Here is a 27,215-nt window from a genome sequence, read left to right as displayed (position 1 = left end):
TACCGCATGGGAGATATATTCCCCAACAACTACGTTTTCCTTAAGAATTAACATAAAACGAAAACATGGATTTGTGCTTTGTTTAATATGAAAGATAACTTCAGATGTCAAACAACGTGAGCACAAAATCAAGGATGCAACCTGAACATTGTAAAACGGAATCCCTATATTGCACCTGTCTCGGACTTCTTTGACGCGGCAAAAAGAATCAGAGCGGACAAACGCGCAACCTCACGGTGTGTAGCTCTGACCTTGGCTTAATGAACATTTTCGCATTGATATCACCGTACCTTCCAGACAAATCCACAGATTGGCATTTCATTTTAGGGGGCAGTATCGTGCAGAACTATGGCTCAGAGCAGCTGGCCCCTCCCTGCGCCACGCGCCTCTGTTGCGCTGTACGTGTGGTGCCTGTGAGAATGTAAGCCGGAGTGGCGCGAGGAGGGCCCTGACTGAAGCACGAGACGCTGAGGTGACAGGAAGGCGTTGGCCAATGTCACAGCGCCGCCGGCGGGTTCGTTTGTGGCTAGCCGAGTGTCACGAAGTTGTATGTGAACTGGTGACAAGCAGAGCGCTTCCTGTCAAGTCTCATCACAAGAACACAAAGGTGTAAGGACAGCAGCGATATTGGATATTATCTGATATCACACAGTAAAATGAACAGCCCTTCTTCTGTCCATGTTGTGGCAGGATGTGCATTCTTTATTAAAGTGTAAAATATTTCTAATTATTTAGTTAAGTGTGAATTTATACACTTTATTTAGACTCTGCGAACAATGGTGTTTACTCTTCTGCACAGTGGTTAAATAGATGAGGTCAAGGCGGTGGGAGATGAGGTGGTGTTAGGGCCACAGCTGCCGAGTTAGGAATTCAGGAGCTAGATTCGAGTCCTGGAGTCGGCTCTACATCCTGTGGTCTGTCTGGGCAAATGAATTAATCTACACGTGCCTAAAAAAAAAAAATCTGACCTTGTTTATTGTTACTGGCTGATGCTCATGTAGAGGCTTCCATTTCCTCTCTAAAAATCTGAAACGAAAGAAAGGGACTATGAAATGGGCTTCCCATAAAACTGATAACTAAACAAAGAGATGTGAGATCAGCAGATTCATGTCTGTGTTAATAACAATGGATGAGGGCAGTCAACTGGCACTTAATAAGACGGGCCCATCCACCCATTGGGTCTTTTTTAGGAGAGGTTTGCGCTCCAACGCGGCACAGGCTGCAGAGGTGTTTCAATGGTCAGGTTAGTGACATGAGTATGAGATGAAAATTAATAAACTCTTAGGAAAGTTCTGCAAAAGTTACACTGATAAAAGTTTATTAACTGCTCGGGAAACTAGGGTAGTACTTAGGACAGGCAAGGCTAGCTTCGTATTTGTTACATAAGGATGTAGCTGAGATCGTCGCCAGGTAGTAGATGTGTTTGTCGGATTTGTCAACATTGAGAAATAGAGACAACATAACATTTGCAGAACAGTGTTTTTCCAGATTAAGGTTGTCTGAAATGGACTTGTAGAAATATGTAAGGTTTGGGATATCAGGATTGGGATAAAAAGGTAAATAATTCATGGGAAAGCAGAGCTTTGTTCAAGGTCTGAGATGTTACATTGTCTTGCTAGAAACCACAACTTTGAAGAATACAAAGTCACCTGAACAATCACTCTTTGGAAGCGCCTCGTCAGTATGGTACTATATTGCCCCAAGCACCAGACTATGCAGTCCCACAAATTATTCCAAAAAAAGTTGAAAATCCTCCTTTTGCACCAGCATTTCTACTACTATCCCTCAGAAATGACCCAGAGACGAGGATCCCCAAAATCCTGACCGAGTGGTTGGTTATTCTCTGTAACCATCCCAGATTAGAGTATTCCTAAGGCTACATTTTGTACTTCTATGAGATCTGTAATTTTGTCAATAATTCAATCTTCTGATTCCAAAGCTACGTAAAGCGCTGTTACGCACAGGTCTTGTCAGTGCTACACACAACCAGAAAAATAAATAAATGAAGGATAGCCTTGGAATAAACAAAGTGTGTATGAAAACTGGATCTGTGCACGGCTTGCTGGGGGTAGCAAGGCTGAGGCATGCCTTCTATGGACAAGAGTTTGGTTTCAGACGTTAGTGAGGGTAAAAAGCAAAACTGGTGCCCCTTGAGAACTGCTTGATTACTTGTGCTTTTTCTTTTCTCCAGACAGCTGCTAGGCATCTGGCTGAAGTGCTCCTCCATTCTTTGAGTGAAGACTGCTACTGGAATCCCTTATCCGAACCTCCTGCTGATCTTGAGAACAAAGAAGAACAATCTTTTATTAGTAGTACTCGTAGACAAAAACCACAACTTCATTCAGGAGAGAAGTAAGTTAAAAAAATATATTTTTGATGCTATGAATTATTCAAAAGTTGACCTCATACACATAGAAAAAATAATCCAGTTCAACACTCTTTCTGTCTCTCATAGTTGTTTAGGGGCATGAATTGGGAGACCCAGTAGGAGTCAATGCTCACTCTTTTTGGTGTCTCTTTGTTAATACGGTTTCTTGGTTACTCAATACAATGGTCTTACATCACTGTAGCTCTGCCTGTTGCTGACTGCATATTATTATGGCAGGCTCACTGCACTGTGTTTGTTTGACTGGTCCTGTCCATCCTGTCAGGTCGCTGGTAAGAGGTCTGAAATATGGTACAGCAGAGAGTCCCTTCAGTGTGGCTCCCTTTGTTGCACTGGTGGTTGTTAGAGCAACCTTACCCACCTATGTTGTTTAATCATTTTTACTGTATGTATGCATTTATGTATGTATGTAGGTTTTGGCTTTTCTGATGTTCACACCTGACTGGCTAGCAATGAAGTAGTATACAAGAGGCAATCCCCAGAGGGAGGTGGTAAAGTTAATTCAAGGGCGAGAAGTCAGCATATCTGAGGTAGTTTTCCTTTAAGAGATACGTTTTCAGTTGTGAGAAGTTGACCTGGTATATGCTGTCCACTAGTTATAGTGGGCGCCCTATACCAGTCCAAACAATCCCTTATTGATGATAGGTTAAAGACAACCTTTTTTAAAAGCTATCCTAGTGGTAGCTATGGAGAGCAGCCTTCAGGCTAAGTCTTGGAGGAATGTAAAGCAGCTTGTTTTACCAGTCTATAATCTCTTGAATGGCTAAATGAAAGACAACCACACTAGGTATATAAATAAAATATATGTAATTATTTCTAAACACACCCTCCTAGTCTCTTTATGAGGCTAGATGTCAAAACAGATAAGTTACACTTCAAATATTACAGTAAAATAGCACAAATAAACGTCAGGCCCTAGGGGCGAGCCAAACCATATACTAAAATAGTGGTATAAGAACCACGTCTTAACTAGACACAAGGCCTAGAGCCTGTACAATCGCAGGGACCCACATGGAATCACCCAAGGGAGTGACACAGGGGACCCACGGGGCCGTGTGCAGTGTGAGAACACAGCCGCGAGTTCCCGTTAGCTATGGGAAAAGTCGCGGTTAGATTTTGAAATATTAGGAACACTTAGAAATGAGTCAGGACCAAACCCTTTGAGACTTAGGAAGTTCTAGGGTCAACACCCACAGGAGCACCGGAGTACTCATGTTACCAAACCCAGGGAAGCCGGGTGCATAGGTGTCAAATGGTGTCGGGTCGCGTCGTCGTTTTCAATGGGAGCTGGCAAAGAAGTGCTGCTGTCGGGAAGCTGCGAAGTGTCCAAAGAGATCCAAGCCTGGATCGAAGTCGAGAAGAACCTGAAAGCAGAGGGGACAGAATCTGGGTCACTTGCCAGGGACCAGGAGGACGATAGGCAGATGCCCACCGATGTCGGGTGATTTTAGGTGAAGAAGGTGAAGCTTGACTCTTCAGCCACGAGGACCAGGAGGCGTCGAGGAAAACCAGGAGCTGGATTCGAGCTGGCCCATAAAGGATGTCGAGTGCTGCAGTGTCGGTGCCCGGATTGGACACAACAAGCCTTGGCAGCAGCAACCCACGCAGAAAGGAGAAAGATGCTTCGGTGCAGACCAGCAAGGTCTGAGGGACTCACCACTTGGTAGGGAGTCAGGGCATGTCTGGAGCAACCAGGGAAGCTCAAGGAAAAAAATCAAAGTTGCCTTCACAGGGACCCACCAGTCGACGGACCAGGGATCGCGAAGGAGCCTCGAGAGGATACACAAAATGGCGGTCCACGGGTCACTCAGGGTGACTAGTCCCACAATCTTCGGTGGATTCTCTGCTCAAGGTGGGGGCTACAAGTAACCCCAAGCACAACTTCAAGAAACGTCGAGAAGTCAGTGCACTTGCAAAAGTGCACGGGGACCAGGAGTTCCGGTTCCACGCTACTCAGGAGGGCTGCGGGTCTCAGCTTTGCTGGGGACTTGGTCGGCCTCTAAGATGTCTGGAAATCCTCTTCCTGGGCTGCAAATACTTCGGAGTCCAGCGGGAGCTTCGGAGATGCATACCAGCAAATTGCTTCGTTGGTGTCTGCCAAGCAGGGGAGTCACTCCTTGACCCCAAGGGACATTTCTTCAGTCCTCTAGTCTTTTGTAGAGCGTTGAAGTGCCAGGATTCAGCTTCAGAGTTTTGTCCAGGGATATCTAAAGTTCTAGTTACAGAGGTTCCTTACTTATACCTAAGGAAGGGGTTGGACTAACTCTGGGGACCCACCTATGAGAGGGTTTGGAAAGAGGGGTGGCTACACCCATTTCCTTTGTCCAGTTTCACGCTAGAGCAGGTGCTGGAAGCCCCTGAACCGGTTTGAGCTGGACTATGCACAGGGACACCAAATGTGCCCCCAGTGCAGGACTTCAAAGCACTCTGAGAGTGCTCCCACCCAGCCCCAATACACATAAGCCTGTCTGGGAGGTGGTTACACCTCCCTGTGACAGGAAACCTATTGTCCAGGCCTCCCCTGCCAGAGATTCGGTCAGCAGCAGGAGGCCAGACCCGTGTCTGTGGCTGCAGCATCCATTTTGTGATGCCAGGGCTCTGTTAAGTTTCTACTGGGTATGCCAGTACTGCCATGTCTCTCCCTCTAGAAGGCTGGGATCATATTCTCACATCAGGAATTGATGTGGGGGTATGATTCCAAGGTGTTTGACACCAAACACTTCATGTTTCCGTGCTACCAGTCCAAAGTTAGCATTAACCGTTTTAGATATAATGCACTTAATGGTATATGGTCATGCTGCACCACTGACAACCCCGGAGAAGAGATTCTGAAGGCTGCAGAGGGACTCAGCTCATGCCGCTCAGCTCATGCCTGGGCACCCTCTCACATATAACCAAGCACCCTGCCTTCAGGATTGATAAGGCCTGCCATAGGGGTGACAGATAGGTTACTATGTGCAGTGATAGGTGAGGTATAGTGAACCTATACCTCAGTAAGGGGTGCATGCACCACCTTACCCAGGCTGCAGTAGCAGACCTGTGGTGTCATTCTGAAGGGCTTTCCAGGGGTGGCACAATACATGCTTCAGTCCTTGGTAGGCCTCTGGGGTACCTATGCCCTGGGTACATAGTATACCATATACTAGGGACTCACAAGGGTACCCCAGAATCCAATCTGGAGTGTACCTAAAGTAGATGCAATCACTTTAGAGAGGAAGCAGCTAGGCTGGGGCCCTGAATAGCAGGGTCCCAGCCAGACTAAAGTTTAAAAACAGTGAAACACCTGCAAAAAGTGGGGGTAACCATGTGAAGCAGATCCTACTCTCCTACACAACCCCCCCCCCCAAACGCAGGGACATTAAACTAACCTTGACCAGTTGAGTCTTCATGTTCTAAGTGGAAATATCTGGAGAGTCCATCTGTATTGGCATGGTTACTCCCAGGTCTATGTTCCACTGTATAGTCCATCCCCTGTAGGGAAATGGACCACCTGAGAAGTTTGGAGTCTTCACCCTTCATCTGTTTTAGCCATAAGAGGAGATTATGGTCTGTCTGAACAATGAAGTGAGTACCAAACAAGTATGGCCTCAACTTCTTCAGAGCCCAAACCACAGCAAAGGCCTCCCTCTCAATGGCTGACCAACGTTTCTCTCTGGGGGTCAGCCTACTGCTTATGAAAGCTACTGGCTGATCCTGACCTTCATCATTCAACTGTGACAGTACAGCCCCTACCCCCAACTCAAATGCATCTGTTTGCACAATGAACTTTTTGGCGTAATCAGGACTTTGCAGAATGGGAGCAGTGCACATGGCCTGCTTCAGGTCATCAAATGCCTTTTGACAGCTAACTGTCCACTGAACCTTTTTGGGCATTTTCTTAGAGGTTAAGTCATTCAGGGGTGTCACTATTGATCCATACCCCTTGACAAATCTTCTGTAGTACCCAGTCAGGCCTAAGAAGGCTCTCACCTGAGTCTGGGTAGTGGCAGCAACCCAGTCCATCATGGTCTGGATTTTGCTCTGCAATGTTGAACCTGGCCTCTACCTACAAGGTGGCCCAGGTACACAACCTGACTCTGCCCTATCTGGCACTTAGTAGCCTTGATAGTTAGGCCTGTTTTTTGCAGGGCCTCCAAAACATTCCTCAGGTGGACCAGGTGATCCTCCCAGGTGGAGCTAAAGACAGCAGTATCATCAAGATATGCTGCACTACAGTCTTCCAGAACTGTAAGGACTTGATTCACCTACCTTTGGAAAGTGGCAGGTGCATTCTTAAAACCAAAGGGCATTACCACAAATTGATAGTGCCCACTAGGGGTAGAAAATGCTGTCTTTGCATCATCAGCTAGTCTGATCTGCCAGTAGCCAGCTGTCAAGTCAAATGTGCTTAGAAACTTGGCTGAGGCCAAAGTATCTATTAGCTCATCTGCCCTAGGGGATGGGATGGGCATCAGTCCAAGTGACTGCATTGAGACCCCTGTAGTCCACACAAAACCTCATCTCTCTCTTACCATCTTTGGTGTGAGGTTTAGGTACCAGGACTACTGGACTAGCCCAAGGGCTATCTGAGGGTTCAATGACTCCCAAATCCAACATCTTTTGGACTTCTGTCCTTATACAGTCCCTGACATGGTCAGGTTGCCTGTAGATCTTATTCTTCACAGGCAGACTGTCCCCAGTGTCCACTTCATGAGTGCACCAGGTGATCTGACTTAGAGTCAGAGAAAACTTATGTCTGAACTGGCTGAGACGTTTTCTGCAGTCAGTTTGCTGCTGGACAGTGAGGCTGCCTACCAAGGCTACACCATCTACTGATCAATCATCAGGATTCTGAGAAAGCAGGTCAGGGAGTGGGCCACTCTCTTCCTCCTGTCCTTCATCAGTAACCATGAGTAAGCCCATGTCTGCCCTGTCAACATATGGTTTTAGTCTGTTGACATGAAGTACCCTGTGGGGACTCCTAGGGGTTCCAAGGTCTACCAAGTAGGTGGCCTCCCCTTTCTGTTCAACAAGTGTATGGGGGCCACTCCATTTGTCCTGGAGGGCTGCTGGGGCCACAGGCTCCAACACCCACACTTTCTGCCCTGGCTGGTAAACAGTCAGCACAGTCTTTTGGTCATGCCAAGCCTTTTGTAATTCCTGGCTAGCCTCAAGGTTTTTAGTAGCCTTTTTCATGTACTCAGCCATCCTGGAGCGGAGACCATGTACATAGTCCACTATGTCCTGTTTAGGGGGTTTGAGAGGTAACTCCCATCCCTCCTTCACCAGACACCAAGGACGCCTAACAGAATGGCCAAACAAAGGGGCTGTAACCAACCCCCTTTTGTGGCACCTCCGCGTAGGCAAACAAAAGGCAGGGCAAAAGGATGTCCCATCTGCGCCTAAGCTTTTCTGGGAGATCTTTGATCATGGCCTTTAAGGCTTTATTGAATCTCTCAACTAAACCATTGCATTGTGGTTGATAGAGTGTGGTGAATTTGTAATTCACTCCACACTCCTTCCACATTGCAGTTAAGTAACTTGACATTAAGTTTGCATCTCTGTCAGATACTACCTCCTTAGGGAAGCCCAATCTTGAGAATACACCCAAGAGAGCTCTTGCCAACACAGGTGCTGTAGTGATCCTAAGTGGGATTGCCTGTGGGTACCTAGTGGCATGGTCCACCACCACCAGGATAAATCTGGGCCCAGATGCATTTTGAGGATCCATGGGACCAACAATGTCAATCCCTACCCTCTCAAAGGGAACCCCCACCACAGGTAGTGGTATCAGGGGGGCCTTTGTGGTTCCACCTGCCTTGCCACTGGCTTGACAGGTCACACAGGAGCAACAAAACTCCTTAGTGTCTTCAGACATGTGGGGCCAGTGAAAGTGAGGGACAATTCTGTCCCAAGTCTTGTTCTGGCCCAGGTGTCCTGCTAAAGGAATATCATGGACTAGTGTCAATAGGAAGCCCCTAAGCTTCAGAGCTATAACCACCCTCCTGGATGCACCAGGCTTGGGGTCTCTACACTCTGAATAAAGGAGTCTATCATCCCAATAAATGTTATGGGTGCCACTATCATTCCCAGTAGCCTCATCAGCAGCTTGCTTTCTGAGGGGTTCAAGAGAGGGGCAGGTTTTCTGCTCCTGGCTCAGATCTGACCTGGAATGGCCCCCCGTCCCCAAGAACTCAACCTGGTCAGGTTCAAGCTCCTCTGGGACAGTTCCTTCTTCAGGCTCAAGATAATCTCCCTCAGGAGGCTGATCTGTATTCTGAGTCAGGTGGGAAGGCACTGCCTTAACCCTACTGCTCCTCCTCTTGAGTGGCACCTGGTCCATTCTTCCAGAATCCAGGGCCTGTCCAGTGTTAGACTTTGTGGCCTGTGACCTAGTCACAGCAAAGACATGAGCAGGGATCCCTAACATTTCTGCATGTGTCCTGAGCTCAAGCTGAAGTTTCTAGATCATTGCCAAGCAAGCATTCAACTAGTAGGTCTGCGCTTACCACAACCTTCTTAAGGCCAGTTACCCCTCCCCAGGAGAAGTTAACTGCCAGATAATGGTCTGTTCTGACATAGCTAGCATTGGTCACTTGGTACATTTCACCAAGTATAATCTGCCCAGGATCCACAAGATCTTATGTCACCATTGTGACACTTGCTCCTGTGTCCCTGCATGCCAAAGCCTATTTTCCATTTATCAAAGGCTGCTGTCTGTACTTGCCCAAATTACTGGGACTCACAAAGGAGGACATATCCATACCTCCATTACAGATCAGGACAGCCTGAGTTGGAACTCTGACTAGGCCAGAGTCCATCTCAGAACCCAGGGTTAAACCTACTACACCCTTATTCTGAACATTACCACCATCAATTGTAGCTGTACTAGGGGGAACAATTGCCTTAGGGGCAATGGTGGCTGGAGTTGAGTCTTTGGACTTGGTGCAATCACTTGTCCAGTGAGTCTTCTGTTTACAGATTTTGTACCATGGTTTCTTTTGGCCTTTTCCCTTGTTAGACTGTGAATCCCCACCTGAAGAAGCTTTTTGGGGACCTTGTAAATACTGCTGGTCTTTACCCTTCTCCCCACCCTTGTCAGAAGTTTTAGGATCCTGCTTCTTCTGGTCACCACCTTGGTTCAGAACTTTCTGCCTCACCCTGGTTCTGACCCATTTGTCTGCCTTCTTTCCCAATTCTTGGGGAGAGGTGAGATCTGAGTCCACCAGGTACTGGTGCAACAGCTGATTTTGACAATTATTAAGGATATGCTCCCTCATAATCAAACTGTACAATCCTTGAAAGTCATGCACTTTGCTGCCAAGTAACCAACCCTCCAGAGCCTTAGTAGCACAATCTACAAAGTCTACCCAGTCTTGATTCTGTGCCTTTTGTGTATCTCTGAACTTTAACCAGTATTGCTCAGTGGTTAGGCCAAACCCTTCAATCAATGCACTTTTTAGACTGGTATCATCAGTTGCCTGCTCCTCTCTAACAGTGAGGAGCTTATCTCTACCTTTGTCTGCAAAGGAGAGCCATAAGATTGCTGCCCACGGCTCCTGGGGGACCCTTTGAACTTTACAGGCACTTTCCAGTGCAGTTATCCATTTGTGGATGTCATCTCCACTCTGGTAGGGAGAGACAATCTTATTCAGGTTTCTATGGTCATGAGACCTTTCCCTATCTCTAGGGAAGTTGCTGCCACCATGGGACTCTAGTCCCATCTTTTTACTAGCTCTGTAGAGCTCTAGGTCCTCCTTATCTAGGGCTACCTGCTGCTTTCCGATTTTGAGCTGTGCTTCCTCATACTTCAGCAGTCTCTCCCTCCTCTCCTGGGAGGTTTCCCTTCTATGAGAAGAAATAGAGGTCCCTATAGATGAACCAGAATGGTTAGACTCCACTGAGGGAGATCTTGACCTTCTAGGCCCACCACCAACTCTTCCTGGAGGGACAAAGAGGGGGCCATTGTGGCCCTCCCCCTCATCTTCCAGGGGAGCTGGATTTTCCAGGTCAAGATCATTGTCATCTTCCTGGTCAGCATTAGAGGTCAGGTCATGGGGAATTTCACCCCTAGGCCCTTCCTCATGTGTTGTCCCACCCACTCTGCCTACCCCTTCAGACCCTATAGTTCTTCTGAGATCATCCAGCCTGAGTACCTCTATGAGATGCTGGGTGGTTGGACTTTTGCCTGTCCTCGGTTTCCTAGTACTGCATAATGTTCTCAATTTCATGAATGGGAGGTTATTATACTTGGAGACAAGAAGCTCATTGGTTTCTGGCAGTGACCCACTGGTTCCTGGCCTTGAAGACATTACTAGTGAGGTGGGGTGTATTGCACTACCTACTCTAGTGTAGCCTACTAAACTCTCTTGAGTTGTAGAAAGGGTGTGCTAAGCCCTTAACACACAACTTTAAGTTCAGTAGAACTTACTGTATTCTAAAGCTTGTATTATATGTACCTAGGGTACCTTTAGTGCTTTTCAGTTAGTCACTCAATTGAGATTATCTGGTAAAACAATAGCAAGCTGGAATCCCACACGCTGCACACCAATGTGAGATGTTGGCGTGGTATATGCTGTCCACTAGTTATAGTGGGCACCCTGTACCAGTCCAAACAACCCCTTATTGATGATAGGTTAAAGACGACCTTTATTGAAAGCTATCCTAGTGGTAGGTATGGAAAGCAGCCTTCAGGCTAAGTCTTGGAGGAATGTAAAGCAGCTTGTTTTACCAGTCTCTAATCTCTTGAATGGATAAATGAAACACAACCACACTAGGTATATATATAAAATATATGTATTTATTTCTAAACACACCCTCCTAGTCTCTTTATGAGGCTAGAGGTCAAAACACATAAGTTATACTTCAAATATTACAGTAAAATAGCACAAATGCACGTCAGGCCCTAGGGGCGAGCCAAACCATATACTAAAATAGTGGTGAACCATGACTTAACTAGACACAAGGCATAAAGCCTATAGAATCGCTGGGACCCCAAGGAACCACCCAAGGTAGTGACACAGGGGACCCACGGGGGCCGTGTGCAGTGTGAGAACACAGCTGCGAGCTCCTGTTAGCTTCTATGGGAAAAGTCGCAGTTAGATTTTTAAAGATTAGGGACACTTAGAAATGAGTCAGGACCAAACCCTTTGGGACTTAAGAAGTTCTAGGGTCAACACCCACGGGAGCACCAGAGTACTCGTGTTACCTCACCCAGGGAAGCTGGGTGCATAGGTGTCGGGTTGCGTCGTCGTTTTCAGTGGGAGCTGGCAAAGAAGTGCTGCTGCCGGGAAGATGCGAAGTGTCCAAAGAGATCCAAGCCTGGATCGAAGTCGAGAAGAACCTGAAAGCAGAGGGAACAGAGTCTGGGTCACTTGCCAGGGACCAGGAGGACGATAGGCGGATGCCCACCGATGTCGGGTGATTTCAGGTGAAGAAGGTGAAGCTTGAATCTTCAGCCACGAGGACCAGGAAGCGTTGAGGACAACCAGGAGCTGGATTTGAGCTGTCCCACAAAGGTTGTCGAGAGCTGCAGCGTCGGTGCCCGGATTGGACACAACAAGCCTTGGCAGCAGCAACCCACGCAGAAAGGAGAAAGATGCTTCGGTGCAGACCAGCAAGGTCTGAGGGACTCACCACTTGGTAGGGAGTCAGAGCACGTCTGGAGCAACCAGAGATGCCCAAGGAAAATCAAACTTGCCTTCACAGGGACCCACCAGTCAACGGACCAGGGATCGCGAAGGAGCCTCAAGAGGAAACATAAGACGGCGGCCCACGGATCACTCGGGGTGACTAGGCCAATAATCTTTTGTGAATTTTCTGCTTGAGGTGGGGGCTACAAGTATCCCCAAGCATGACTTCAAGAGACGTCGAGAAGTCAATGCATTTGCAAAAGTGTACGGAGATCAGGAGTTCCGGTTCCACGCTACTCACGAGGGCTGCGGATCTCAGCTTTGCTGGGGACTCGGTTCGGCCTCTGAGATGTCTGGAAATCTTCTTCCTGGGCTGCAAATACTTCGGAGTCCGGTGGGAGCTTCGGAGATGCAGACCGGCAAATTGCTTTGTTGGTGCCTGCCAAGCAGGGGAGTCACTCCTTGACCCCAAGGGACATTTCTTCAGTCCTCTAGTCTTTAGTAGAGCATCGAAGTTCCAGGATTCAGCCTCAGAGTTTCGTCCAGGGATATCTAAAGTTCTGGTTACAGAGGTTCCTTACTTATACCTAAGGAAGGGGTTGGACTAACTCTGGGGACCCACCTATGGGAGGGTTTGGAAAGAGAGGTGGCTACACCCATTTCCTTTGTCCAGTTTAGTGCCAGAGCAGGGGCTGGAAGCCCCTGAACTGATTTGAACTGGACGATGCACAGGGACACCAAATGTGCCCCCAGTGCAGGACTTCAGAGCACTCTGAGTGTGCTCCCACCCAGCCCCAATAAGCCTGTCTGGGAGGTGGTTACACCTCCCTGTGACAGGAAACCTATTGTCCAGGCCTCCCCTGCTGGAGTTTCGGTAAGCAGCATGAGGCCAGACTTGTGTCTGTGGCTGCAGCATCCATTTTGTGATGCCAGGGCTCTGTTAAGTTTCTACCGGGTAATCCAGTACTGCCATGTCTCTCCCTCTAGAAGGGTGGGATCATATTCTCACATCAGGAATTGATGTGGGGGTATGATTCCAAGGTGTTTGACACCAAACACGACATGTTTCCGTGCTGCCAGTCCAAAGTTAGCATTAACCGTTTTAGATATAATGCACTTAAGAGTATATGGTCAGGCTGCACCACTGACAACCCCGGAGAAGAGATTCCGAAGGCTGCAGAGGGGCTCTGCTCATGCCTGGGCACCCTCTCACATATAACCAAGCACCCTGTGTTTTGCGTGTTTTGCGTTCCCCTGGTGGGTTGTACCACCGTTGTGTTTTCACAACGGTGGTACAACCCACCAGGGGAACGCAAAACACGCAACAACTATTACAAATGGTAGAGTCCCCCATCGATACCACAGCAATGACGGATGTCATTCCTATTTTCAACTTGTCCAAACAAATATTAACAGAGTCTGAACTTTCCTTGCTTAAGAAAGGGCTCTCGTTTGTACCTACTATCCGTCCCAACTTTATGGAGCTACAAACGGAACTCCTCAGATTTTTTAGACGGATCCGCCTTAAAGCCTTTTTTCAACTCCACCCATCCCCTACCAACACTGCTAATACCCCTTTCCGTCCCCCATCTACATTTTCACCCACTGCTAGTATGTTACCAGTGGAGATTCTGACTTTTGAGAAGTTAGTACTTAAAGATCTGGCCAATCTGGAGAGCAAAAAAAGATTTATACCTTATAACATTACTCTCCAAGAGAAACAAGCGATTAATACGCTCAAAACCAATGAAACCCTGGTGATAAAGAGTGCCGACAAAGGTGGCGCCATAGTGCTCCAGGAGAGAGACACTTACACAACAGAAATCCTACGCCAATTGGGCAATACTGAACACTACCAGAGACTTCCAGGCAACCCTACCAAGGAAATTCAGGCCCTTCTCTTGAAACTTACAACTGAAGCTGTCAGTCAGGGCTTTTTAAGCAAAAAAGAATTCATTTTCTTAAATGTGAAATCACCACGCACACCGGTCGTCTATACCCTTCCCAAAGTCCACAAAAATTCTACCAACCCTCCTGGACGCCCAATTGTGTCAGCCTGCGGCTCAATCCTTGAGCCTCTTGGTTCTTACGTAGATTTCTTCATCAAAGAATTTGTACCTGTCACTGCCTGCTATGTGAGAGATAGCATGGCTATGATAAACCTTATCGAACACCATCCATTCGACCCCACATCAGATACACTATGCACCATGGACGTAGAGTCCCTGTATACCAACATTCCCCAGACAGCGGCTCTATTGGTAATACAAAAAACACTTGACTCCCGCCCCCGCCCCCATACTGTTTCAACACTATTCATTTTACAACTGTTAGAAATCTGTTTGACAAGAAATTTTTTCACTTTTGATAACCTGTATTACCAACAAATCAAAGGGACTTCTATGGGCGCAATTTTTGCCCCCAACTTAGCGATTCTGTTCATGGACCAATTGGAGATAGGTTCCATTCTCACTGACACAAATCCATTCCTCCCAGGCATTTGCCTATGGCGAAGATATATTGACGACATTTTTATCATTTGGAGACATGATATCAGTTCACTACAACAATTCCTTCATTGGTTAAATAACAACTGCTCAGGCCTATCGTTTACGATCTCCACTGATAAATCTGCCATTGCCTTTCTTGACCTGACAATCTTCCACTCTGAAGGCGAATTGCTCACACGCCTGTACAGAAAACCCACTGAGCGGAACACGCTGCTCAGTTACGGAAGTAACCACCCCAGGGCCCTGAGGGATTCACTTCCATATTCTCAATTTCTGAGAATCAGGTGCAACTGCTCTTCCAAAGCAGACTACTTCAGAGAGGCAGCCACTCTTTCATCTAAACTGAAAGATCGTGGTTACCCCAAGAGGATAGTAAAAAATGCATCCAAAAGGGCATGGTACTGCCCTCGTGATGTACCTCTGACTCCCAAACCGAAACGTGAACTGGAAAGAATAGCCTGCGTCACTACCTTTTCACCAGTATCCAACCAAATAAGAAAGTCTATAATTCAGCACTGGCCAGTCATTAATGCAGATAGTCTTAGCATTGAAAGACCGCTATTCGCTTTCCGTAAAAGCAGAAATTTGAAAGATCACTTGGTAAGAGCAGCTCTTCCCACCACTGTCCCCCATGTAACACTTGATTCTTTTTGGGGTCTTTCTCCTATCCTAGGACATTTCAAATGTGGTGGTTGTAATGTTTGTGATTTTACGATTGAAGGCAAAAGTTTCACTGCCAATAACATTACAGTTAATTCGAATGCCTTCTCTAATTGCAATACCTGCAATGTTATCTATTGAATACATTGTCCTTGCATGAAACTGTACATTGGCCAGACTACACAAAAAGTAAAGACAAGAATTGGACAGCACAGAAGTCGTATCAGGTGTAACACACCCAACGCACCACTGGTGGAACATTTCACGGATGCCAAACACAACGAAGATGACATCCGCTGGACGATTCTGAAGGTACTCAAATTGCCACAGAGAGGAGGCAACATGACCCATTTGTTAAACCGTGAAGAACTAAAAGCAATAATCCTTTTTGATACAATCAAAAATGGCCTGAATAGGAATGAGGACTGGACTACCCTCTTATGAATTGACTAATACCATACTGCAACACCTTGGATTTTAATTGGTTGTTCTGGCTGATCTCTTGAGAAAATTCTTAACCTTGACTTGTACCTGTATATGCCACAAACTGTGACTTTCAACTGTATATACCACATTCGTCAGTACATGTTCAAATTTTACTTCCAATTGTGCAGGCCATTATCCCAAGCATGTTCTGTAAATAACTGTAATAAGTTAATGCGTAAATTACTCCTTTTTTGTCACACATTGACACTTACGCACGCCCTTACATTGCACTTCACACTAACCGCACTTGGTTTTTCACTCACCCAAGATGGCCACCGCTGTTACACACAGCTATCACCCATCCATAGTCCTTCCTCCCTTTTGGCACCCCTCTGAGGTCCTTCAGTGGTTTCCCGCTCTATTTAAATGAGAGCACTGAAGCACCAGCGCCCAGTGCCTGCCATTGAGCCGGTTACTACACAGCACATTGTTGCTGAGGACAGAGATCTCCATTGCTGTATCTCTCCACAGGTAAGACAACCCCTCACCCCGATGTAATTGACTGTTTTAAGGATTTTTCCTCACTTAGGCAGCCTTTGACTAAAACCTCCCCTTATTTTCAATTCCTTCAAGCTTGGACTGTAACATATTAGTATATTGAAGCAATACCTTGGCGCATTGAAATGTGGCCCATCTGCACCACAGTCTAACTACCCAACAGCCGATCCAGGCAAGGAGCAGCACGCTCCAGCACCCACTAAGTTTTATAGAAACCTTAACTGCAAGGTATGTGCCCTAGACTCATTTACATCCCAACCCCACATCGATTATGACACACCAAATCCAACCGCAATGTAACTTTTTTCACAGCGACCAAACCAAAAGCAACAACGCTGTTCTTCATTGTCAGTTTCCACTCTGACCTGCCATATGTGATACCCCTATGTCCTCAATTGGGGTAAGCATACATGTTACACTTACTTTTCTCACTGAGTCACGCGCCATTCCGTAATGGTTAACACCCCCGGTTACGTGTTTCTCATAACTTCACGTCCTCCCAATACCGGTTCTTATTTTTTAATAAATACGACTGTCCCCCATGCCGCTCACGATCGGAATGCACATTCACACACCTTTAATAACTCACGTGGTTCTAGTTTTCAAACCATTTTTACGTAGAAACTAGGTAGCCCGCCGATGCCTTAAACTTCCAAACACCTCCAGTCATTCATCATTCCCCCATTGAATGTCACTTATTAAATCCTGCTTGCCATAGCACACTCACAAACAAATCCCCACTCACTTGACCGGAATAGGCCCGAGTAGGATCGTTTTAACCACAACTCCTTGTGCACATTTGATAACCATGACCTTCTGACATGCTATAACTTTCGAGTAATCTTAATATGTTCTAAGTTTTCCCTTGTTCACACAAGCTATTTTCTTTGTTTTCTTTACTCTGACAGGCGTTAAAAACCAGGCAAATGTTATAAATTTAGTCCTGAAGATGATCCCGTTAATCAATGAGCTTGGGATCGAAACGTCGATTTTTTAAAAATAGTGCCACAAATATCCATTGTGCTTACTCGTTGTGGTCTCTATTTTGTCAAACTTGCTACAACTTCATTTATGCCTGCAAGTTGCAACGGCTCTCAGTCTTTGCCTGTAACTGTTGTTTGTCCTAAACTGTCTGCATTGTTATTCCCTTTTTTCCCCCCGCACGTTCCCCGTGCTGTAGGGTGCAGGATTGTGCCCCACGATAAATGTAGTGTTTTCATTATCCTTGACCATATCCTTTAGTATCTGAAAAATAAAAATCCCCTGTCCGGCTGGACATTGGATGTGTATAGTAACCCATTGTGGTCTATATTTAATTTTATGTAAAATTTAGTGTCTGCTCAGGACCATTGTTTTCTACATATATATTCAGGATTGATAAGGCCTGCCATAGGGGTGACTGATAGGTTACTATGTGCAGTGATGGGTGAGGTATAGTGAACTTATACGTCAGTAAAGGGTGCATGCACCACCTTACCCAGGCTGCAGTAGCAGACCTGTGGTGTCATTTTGAAGGGCTTTCCAGGGGTGGCACAATACATGCTGCGGTCCCTGGTAGGCCTCTGGGGTACCTATGCCCTGGGTACATAGTATACCATATACTAGGGACTCACAATGGTACCCCAGAATCCAATCTGGAGTGTACCTAAAGTATATGCAATCACTTTAGAGAGGAAGCAGCTAGGCTGGGGCCCTGAATAGCAGGGTCCCAGCCAGACTAAAGTCGAAAAACAGTGAGACACCAGCAAAAAGTGGGGGTAACCATGTGAAGCAGATCCTACTCTCTTACATCAATTTCTTCCTGAATTGTAGGAGGGCTTGTGCAGTTCTGATTTCGGTAGGAATTTGTTCCAGATCTGGGAGGCCGAGGCTGGAAGGCCTGTTTTTGCCTTCCTGCAGTGTTTAGTCTATAATCTGGTGATGTTAGTGTTCTTTGTTTAGTGTTGCCTTCTAGCTATTGTAATTTTGTTAGCTAGGTATACAGGGGTCTTGGTGTAGAGGGCCTTTCAAGTTATTGGGCTGTCCTGAAGATGATCAAAGCTTGTCCGTTAGCACAAGGGTTGATGTGGTTGATTTCTTCAGCCCATTCATGAGCCATGCTGCTGCATGAAGTATGACTTTCAGCTGAGTGAAGGTGGTCTCTGGGATGCTGCTGAGGAGAGATTTGCCCCCATCTAGGTGGAAGAGGACTAGGACTAGAACTGTCATTCTGAGGTTTTCTCTTGGCAGACAGGTTTCACTACAAACGTACAAAACGCATGACATTAATCGCACCACCCACCATGATGAAAACACCAATTTGCCTCCCGTACAGAAACAAAGCAAAGAACCATCAAGAGAACAACACGAGAAGTGGTGTGAGTTATGCGGTGTGCGTTGGTAACCATAATTGATGATTTTTTGTGGTTTTGTGGTTGAGCCACAACCATTGCTCGGTTTATCTTTGTTTTTTTTCTGTTTATTTCATTTTTTTTTTACTGTTTTTTCAGCGAAAAATACATATATATAATATAAATTTTTACTGAACATGTTGACGTATGCATGTGACAGGGTTATTAGTAGTTTATATATGTGGTTTGGGCCTAGGGATATTTAGCACGTCTGTTTCAACTTAACCGAAAGCATTGGTACACTCAATGGCTCGTAAACGCACTGTCACTGCCAGCAATGTGTCGTTTCCCTAGCTTTTGTCTACATACGAAAAGTGGCCAGAGAAATGAGACTTTTTAATCCTTTGCTAAGTCACCTTTTTATTCTGCCGAAACATATATTTGTCAAGCCTGAAATGGAAAAACGTCTAATTTAAGGGTGGATTTAGCAGCCTTCAATTGTGGGCTCCTAAAGCAGGTATTATGTAGCCATCAATCATGCATGAGGTGCGTCAGATTACTTAGCCATGGATCTCGCAGACGAGGGTCATGGTGAATTCTTGGCTGTCACTTGTCCATTCTGTTTTATTTCTAGCTTATACTGCCCTCAAGACAACATTGAAGAGGCGCTTCTCCTCCTTTTGATCAGTGAATCCATGGTAAGCTGAGCCAGCGCGGCTGCACGTTGTATGATGGGATCTGGTAAACCTGCTGAAGCTGGCCGCCATTTTACAGAGGCTGGTAGCTGCCTGCAGAGTATGAGTGTGCAGCCGTGATATGCTGTCCTTTATTAATGTCAAATGTGTGTTTCCTTACAAAGTACTGCTGATAGTAGCGTCCAAAGGGGATGGCTGCGTGTGGAGTCCAAGTGCATTTTCTGTCTTGTTGTTGATATTGAGAGGGGCCCTTTAATTTTTCTAAAATAAGCATATTCTGTGTAAGAAGCCAATATTTCAAGAGATAAAAAAAAGTGCAAGAAGGACAGGTGAATGAATATGCAGAGATGTGAAGCAATGCCCTTTCTCATATTTCGTATCGTTTGTCTTTTCAAATGGCCTTCCTTTACTAAAACCCTGCCGCAGCGCTGTCTGTGCACTCACAGTGCAGAACTGGCGTGAACTCAGCTGGAAAAACAGCCCCACCTGCATTTCAAAGCAGTGGAGCCATTTATAATATATCTTGGGTATGAAAAGGATGACAGAGCAGTCCTGGAGCAGAGGACATCCGAGGCAAGGACTTCCGCAGACCTGTAGACTGACTTTTCAGGAGGGCTGCTGTCAAAGTTTCCAAGTATAGGATGTCCGTCTGTAATTGTAGCTATTGATTGTGTTAAGTTTGTGCTTCGTAAATGTCACGCTCTGATGCGAGTCTGCGTGAATATAGTGTAATATACCTTAATAAAAGATGCATAGTTTTATTCAGGAAAAATGCACAGAACTCTACAAATGAATGTGCATTTAACAATACATAGGTAGCTACGTTAAAGTATCCAGTAAGTTTCGGGGTGAGTCCGACTATCACGGCTGTATTACTTGTGAAATAATGTAACGTTTCCAAACGTGTAAAAAAACGCAATGTGTAGCAATTTGGGTACAAAATATTTGCATTTTCACTTTAAAGTATACAGAGCACCAACAAAGGCGACTGGTCTTCTACTTTTGCACACACATGCAAGAAGAAAAAACACAGGCATATGCTCACATACATAAGAATACATGTACACACAATACACACATGCACCCACAAACACAGCATGCACACACAAGCACATTAACAGAAACACAGACATGCAAGCGCACAAGAGCAAACACCTGCACTGATCTCAGGCACAGACATTAAGAAAAACAATTCTAGATCACTTCGTGTCCCTCGTCCCACATGCAGAGACATAGACACGAATAAACAAAGGCACAAAGTTACAGAGCTGCATGTGCCACGTCAATGGACCCGGCCAGCCTGCCCATGGGTAGCAGCAACGGACATCAACAAGCACACACTCCTATGCTGCGCTGTTGTCTCCTTTAGCGTGCTGGTGCTTCTGCACATAAAAGGCCGCTATCACACAATATCATTCCCACGAGATGATGGCTGCAAGCCAAACAAGCATTGGCAAAACCAATCATAATGACCTTTCACATAGCTACAGTGCCTCAAGTAGATTACTAGATGTAATTCTTGAGTCAGAAGCAACAGCTTGGCATATTTAACAAGGCTGAAGTCTTTCAAAACGTTACTACCTGTCCCCCTAAAATCAGAAGCAACTGCTTGATTCTATAAGAAAGCAGCAATAACTCAAGTAGCTACTAAATGTCTGTCTTGAGTAAGATGCAACTGCTTCAAATGTCTTTCAAAAAGTTGAGGCGGTGCGACCTAAACATAAAATAAGTATATAAACTTTTGCTAATCAAATACATTTTCATTGGTTTCAATAAGATAAGTTAATATGCCAATACTGGTACATGCCGATGAATCAATATTGCAACTTTTAATGAATGTCTGTGGAACACTTGAGAAGACAACCTAATATATAAAATAAAATGATAATAACTATGTTATCATCTTTTTTTCCTACACAAAGAGCAGTGAGGCGACGCTCCCCGCCTTGGAGGACGAGCCTCCCCTGTCCGTAATCCTTCCTTCTTCCCTCATATCACCAAGGTAGATGACACTTACAGGAGAGTTAATACAACTGCCTTTATTGGCATACTTCCCTGATGTGTTTCGACTGCCCTGCAGCCTTGATCACAGTCTTTATGCCACTTCACTCAACCATGGTCCACTCTACACCACTCAACTGTATGCTATTCCACTGTACGCCACTCTATTGCACCCGACTCCAATCTAGGCCACGCCAGTTCACACCACTCTACTGTCCACTATTCCACTGTATACATCTACACTCTATGCCACTCCACTCTATGGCAGTCCACTACGCCTCTCCAGTCTACACCAATCCACTCTACGCCAATCCACTATATGCTCTTTCACTGTAGGTAAGGACACTTTATGCCACTACACTTTGCGCGATTCCACTGTATGCCACTCCACTCTACCAAACTCCACTCTAGGCCTTTCCACTACATGGCATTGCACTGTACGCCACTAAGGTGTACACATCTCCACTCCTTACTAATCCACTATACTACACTCCTCTCTATGCTATTCCACACTATGCCACTCCACTCAAAACCACTACACTACCACTATACTGTAAACTACTGCTCTGTATGCCACTCCTCTTTACACCAATCCACTCTATGCTATTTCACTGTATGAAACTCCACTGTACACTATTTTACTCTATGCCACTCCAGTTTACACCACTCCACTTCATGCAAATCCACTCTACTACACTGCACTATATGCCACTCCACTCTACGCTTTTCCCCTGTATGTCACGCCAGCCTATGCCACTACACACTACGCAACTACACTGTACGCCACTCCAGTTTACAACACGCCACCACACTCAACTCTACACTTTTGTATTGTACGCCACTCCACTGTATGCCACTACACTCTATGCCATTCCACTGTATGCCACTCCACTTTATGCCATTCCACTGTATGCCACTTCACTTTACGCCACACCAGTGCAAGCCACTCCACTGTACACTATTCCACTCTATGCCACTCCAGTTTACACCACTCCACTTCATGCAATTCCACTCTACTACACTGCACTATGCGCCCCTCCACGCTTTTCCACTGTATGTCACGCCAGCCTATGCCACTACACAGTACGCAACTCTACTCTGTGCTATTCCACTGTATGCCACTCCCCTCTATCTCAATCCCCTGTACACTATTTCACTGTATGATACTACACTGTAAGCCACTCCAATTTACAACACTCCACTCTACACTTTTGTATTGTACGCCGCTCCACTGTATGCCAATACTCTTTGCTATTCCACTATATGACACTCCACTTTACGCCATTCCAGTGTATGCTACTCTACTATATGCTATTCCAGCGTACGCCCCTCCGCTATATGCCACTCCACTGTACGCCACTCTAGTCTACCCCACTCCATTCTACCCTATTTCCATTGTATGCCTCTCCACTCCTTACTAATCCACTTTACTACACTCCACTCTACACCACTTCACTCTATGCCATTCAACCCTACGCCACTCCCCTCTAAACCACTGCACTGTACACCACTCCACGGTACACTACTCCTCTGTATGCCACTCCTCTTTACACCAATCCACTCTACACTATTTCACTGTATGAAACTCCACTCTACACTATTCCAATTGCACGCCACTCCAGTTTACACTACTCCACTTAATGCTATTACACCGCACTATATGCCACTCCCCTCTACGCTTTTTCACTGTATGCCACTCCCCTCTACGTCAATCCACTGTACGCTATTTCACTGTATGACACTACACTGTACGCCACTCCAGTTTACAACACTCCACCACACTCAACTCTACACTTTTGTATTGTACGCCACTCCACTGTATGCCCTACACTCTATGCTATTCCACTGTATGCCACTCCACTTTATGCCACACCAGTGTATGCTACTCTACTATATGCTATTCCAGTGTACGCCACTCCACTCTCCGGCACTCTACTGTGCACCATTCCACTGTACGCCACCCCAGTCTACTCCACTCCACTCCACTCTAGTCCACTGTGTGCCTCTCCACTCTACGCCACTCCACTGTATGCCGCTACAGTCAGTGCTATTCCACTCTACTCCACTCTACGCTACTACACTGAATGCCACTGCACTCTATGCCACTAAACTCTATGGTGTTCCACTTTACAACACTACACTCTACACCACTCCACTGTACACCACTCCACTCCACACTATTTGACCGTATGCCAGTACGCTTTACCTCACTGCAGTGTACCCCACTTCACTTTACACTATTCCACTCTACACTACTGGGCACCACTCTACTGTTCAACACTGTAGTCTACACCACTCCACTGTGTGGCACTTCATTCTACGCTACTCCACTGTACACTATTATGCTGTTCGTTACGCCACTCTAAACTATTTCACTGTATGCCACTCCACTGCACACCACTACCACTACACTGAACGCTTTTCCACTCTACAACACTCCACTGTATGCCGCTCTACTCTACGGCACTCCACTCTATGCCACTAAGCTCTATGCTCCTCCACTCTATGCCACTCCACTGTACACTATTAGACTGTAACCAAATACTCTCTACCCTACTACACTGTAACCCACTCCACACACCATTCTATTCTATTCCACTCAATACCACTCCAGTCTATGCCACTTCACTGTGCGACACTCCACTCTACCCCACTCCACTGTATGGTATTCCACTGTACACAACTCTACTGTATGCCACTCCATTCTTTGCTGTTTCACATTATGCCACTGCAGTCTATGCCATTCCACTACATGGCACACTACTGCATCCTTTTCCACTGTATGCCACTTGACTATATGCCACTCAACTCTAAGCCACTCCACTGTACACCATTAGACTCTACGCTATTCCACTGTACACCACTCCAGTCTACACTACTGCACTGCATATCACTACAACCTATTCTACTCCAATGTATGGTATACCACTGAACGGAACTCAAGTGTACGCTACTTCACTCAAAGCTTTTACACTGTATGCCACTTCACTGTACTCCACTCCAGTATAGCCTATTCCACTGTACATCACTTGACTGTACGGACCCTGTAGTGTACACCACTACACTATACCACTGTACACCCCTACATTTTACCTTATATCCACTGTATGCCACTCTACACCACTCCATTCTATCCCACTCCACTCTAGTGTATTCCACTGTACTCCTCTGCACTATACCATACTCCACTCTAATTCCACTGTACAACACTAGTTTTTACCACACTACGCTCTGACACTGTCCTCCACCATACTGTACCAGACCCCACTTAACACTACGATATGAAGCTCATTTTTATTAGAAAATAAAAAACAGTTAAACTTAATGAAAAAAAACAAAGGTTAAAGCTAGGTTATAGTTAGGAAAACTGTACTCATTCATTAATGGCCCGGGTACCACATACCCCACCTATGTACTGTGTCCCGTGGAACACCCTCTCTGGACACAGTAGTTCCCCTGCCCACACAGGCAGGGACACTTGTGTTTGCTCCCACCTGACAGTAGTATTTTCTTATCTCCCTCAACGAGGGACGATACACAAAGTATGCTCCTAGCTGGTGGTAGCTTTAAAACTACTCCCACCAGCTTGGAGCAGACTTTTGATCTGTTTCTCTGCCTGCACTGATGTGGGCAAGGAAACAGATCAAGATATTGCTCCCTCCCAGGAGGAGCAGTATAAGTAACTGCTCCCTGCGGTGCAGGAGCATTGCCAGCTCCCACAGCATGCGGTGAGCTGGCTAGGGCCCTGGGTCTTCCCGTGTGGCCCCCAACATTGGCATAGGGCACCCTAGGGTTCCCTTGGTCAAAAACAGCTTGAGAGGACCCCCTCCCCTTTAATAAAAAAAAGGTCTGGGGTCCCCAGGGCCTCAAGAGGCCACCCTCCCATGTTTTCCTTGTATCTAGCCCCAGAGGGGGCCCCGGGACCCAAAGGCCAACAAATTGCTCCACACGGCAAATGCTGTGTGGAGCGTGGGGATGGTTTGGCCACAGGGCCTAGCTCCACGCCAGGCCCTGGAACCAATCCCGCGCCACGGATGGCCAAAGGCCATGCGTGGCGAGTGGTTGGCTTTATGTACGGTAAGAAAATATTACTTTTCGTTACAAAAACATAGAAATTCACTTTCACAGGTTAAAGTAACATTATAGTTAGGTGTGATAAAAATATCTTTTTTTTTAAACGCTGGAAATTCACTGAAAGAAACAAAGGTTAAAGTGATGTTATAGTTAGGGGACTATGACAGTGATAACATTAAAGTTTTTAACTAAAAAAGAAAAACACAGAAATTCATCACTTGAGATGTCATCAGTGATATAATCGATGTCTTAGAGCATGTCACGAGGGATGTAATATGTGAGGTCATAAGCAGTCATGGTGAGGCGCAAGTTATAGTTAGCTCTGCTAATTATATCTGGTGAATTTCTGTGGTTCTTTGAGTTCAAAACATTGTCACTGACCTATTCACCTTTCTATAACATCTTGTTAGCCTTTGTTTTTTTCAATCAAAATATATATACACCATTCTGCTCCTGCACAATTGCACATTCACAATAGCCTATGGACCCAATATATGTCTTTTTATTTAAATAATAAATAAATAACCTTTTACTTTATTCATTGTATTTTACTTTGGCGAGGGTCCATCAGTTCCTCTAACACTGTTTCCAGGCCACTCACTTCCCTTTATGTGTTTGCATCGACGCATATTTCCTCATTCTTTAATAACAAACAATTTAAAATGGACACCCATGGCTAGGCATGCATGCTCATGAATCAGCATGTTTTGGCAGTGAAAGGGCCGGCCCATAAGTTCTGGATCTATTCTGGAATTACAATCCACTGGTTCTTTTTAGCAGCATGTAAGCATAGAGGGGAGAAAATTAATTGTTATTTCCAAACCATTCAACAAAGTTCCTCTGGACACATAGTAACCACAGATAACTACGTCAGGTTAGATAATTTAATAAAAAGCCAAAAATAACTGAACGTAAAGACACCTCAGGACGAGAGTATAAAAGTACATCGGAATTAGCATTAAGCCAGTTCTGCGTATCCAATTGTGGTGATGTAACATAAGCAAAACAATTAATTCAAGAAATAGGATGCAGAGGATCAGAAAGCATGAGTCCAAGTTTTCCTGCATAGAGGATTGATGAGTATAAAGCATTAATCTTTCCGTACAGTAAAACTAACGTGACATCCCTATTTAAAAATCTTCAAGAAAAGGAATAAAAAGGTGTCAGGATGTGGAATCTTCCTTATAAGTCTCTCCACTGTATGAATCAATGCAGCATGAAGCTACCAAGAGAGAGCTTGTTCTAAGATGCTCTCTCTCCATAGGCAGAGGAAGAAGTGGACACTTTCTCTACTCCCATCATTACATTATTACAGGTATTCTTCCTAAGATTCTTTGCGGGTGATGCCATCTGCTCTGGGTACAATCCTAAAGGTAGTTTTCCATGGGACAACAGTGTTCTTTTGCTGGCAACAGTTTGTCCTTGGTTCCCTGGCCTTCTCCTGTGCAAAGCGCAACGACCTTCGTTTATGATTCAAACCACACAATGTAACATTTTCTCTCCTTGCCTGACTAAGAAAACAAAGACATTATTTACAAGAGTTTCTTTCACCTGCAACACAAAACATGTCAAAGAACAAATTCCACAGCCCACATGAAATTCAGCATGTTAATTCTAAAGCTAGAGTTTCCAGGGAACTGCATTTAAGACCTACAAAATTCAGCTAACTTAAGACACCAGCATATGAGCTTCACATATTTGCATAGGAAAAATAAAGCATTCAATTAATGCATTTACCTACATGTAAAATTATATGATTAATAAACACATTCAATACATTAATAATTGTCAGTTGCACAACACGAGTTCTTCACAATAATGTCTTCTGCTAGTTGCATTCACTTTCTACGTTAATTCTTCATGTTACGTTCAATGGTCTAAACACATCATGTTTCATTTTAAAACATTTCACAATTCTAACACTTCATGTTAATACAACAAAAGATTATATGGGGTGCGCTCTA

General features: G+C 45.4%; 1 protein-coding gene across 3 annotated transcripts in view; it reads left to right on the top strand.

The window, feature by feature from the left end:
* Positions 1 to 27,215, top strand: part of TTC7A (tetratricopeptide repeat domain 7A) — a 1,536,967-nt gene that overhangs the window by 573,304 nt on the left and 936,448 nt on the right. For all 3 annotated transcript variants that reach the window (XM_085612750.1, XM_085612748.1, XM_085612749.1), the window contains exons 7-8: positions 2,192 to 2,352; positions 19,116 to 19,179. In XM_085612750.1, coding sequence (XP_085468876.1) covers positions 2,192 to 2,352; positions 19,116 to 19,179 — 225 coding nt within the window. The remainder of the gene's footprint in view (positions 1 to 2,191; positions 2,353 to 19,115; positions 19,180 to 27,215) is intronic.

The sequence above is a fragment of the Triturus cristatus genome, chromosome 6 (assembly GCF_964204655.1).
Source record: "Triturus cristatus chromosome 6, aTriCri1.1, whole genome shotgun sequence".
In the NCBI taxonomy this organism is placed as follows: domain Eukaryota; kingdom Metazoa; phylum Chordata; class Amphibia; order Caudata; family Salamandridae; genus Triturus; species Triturus cristatus.
Note: the sequence above shows the minus strand (reverse complement) of the source record. Positions and strands in the feature narration are given on the sequence as shown.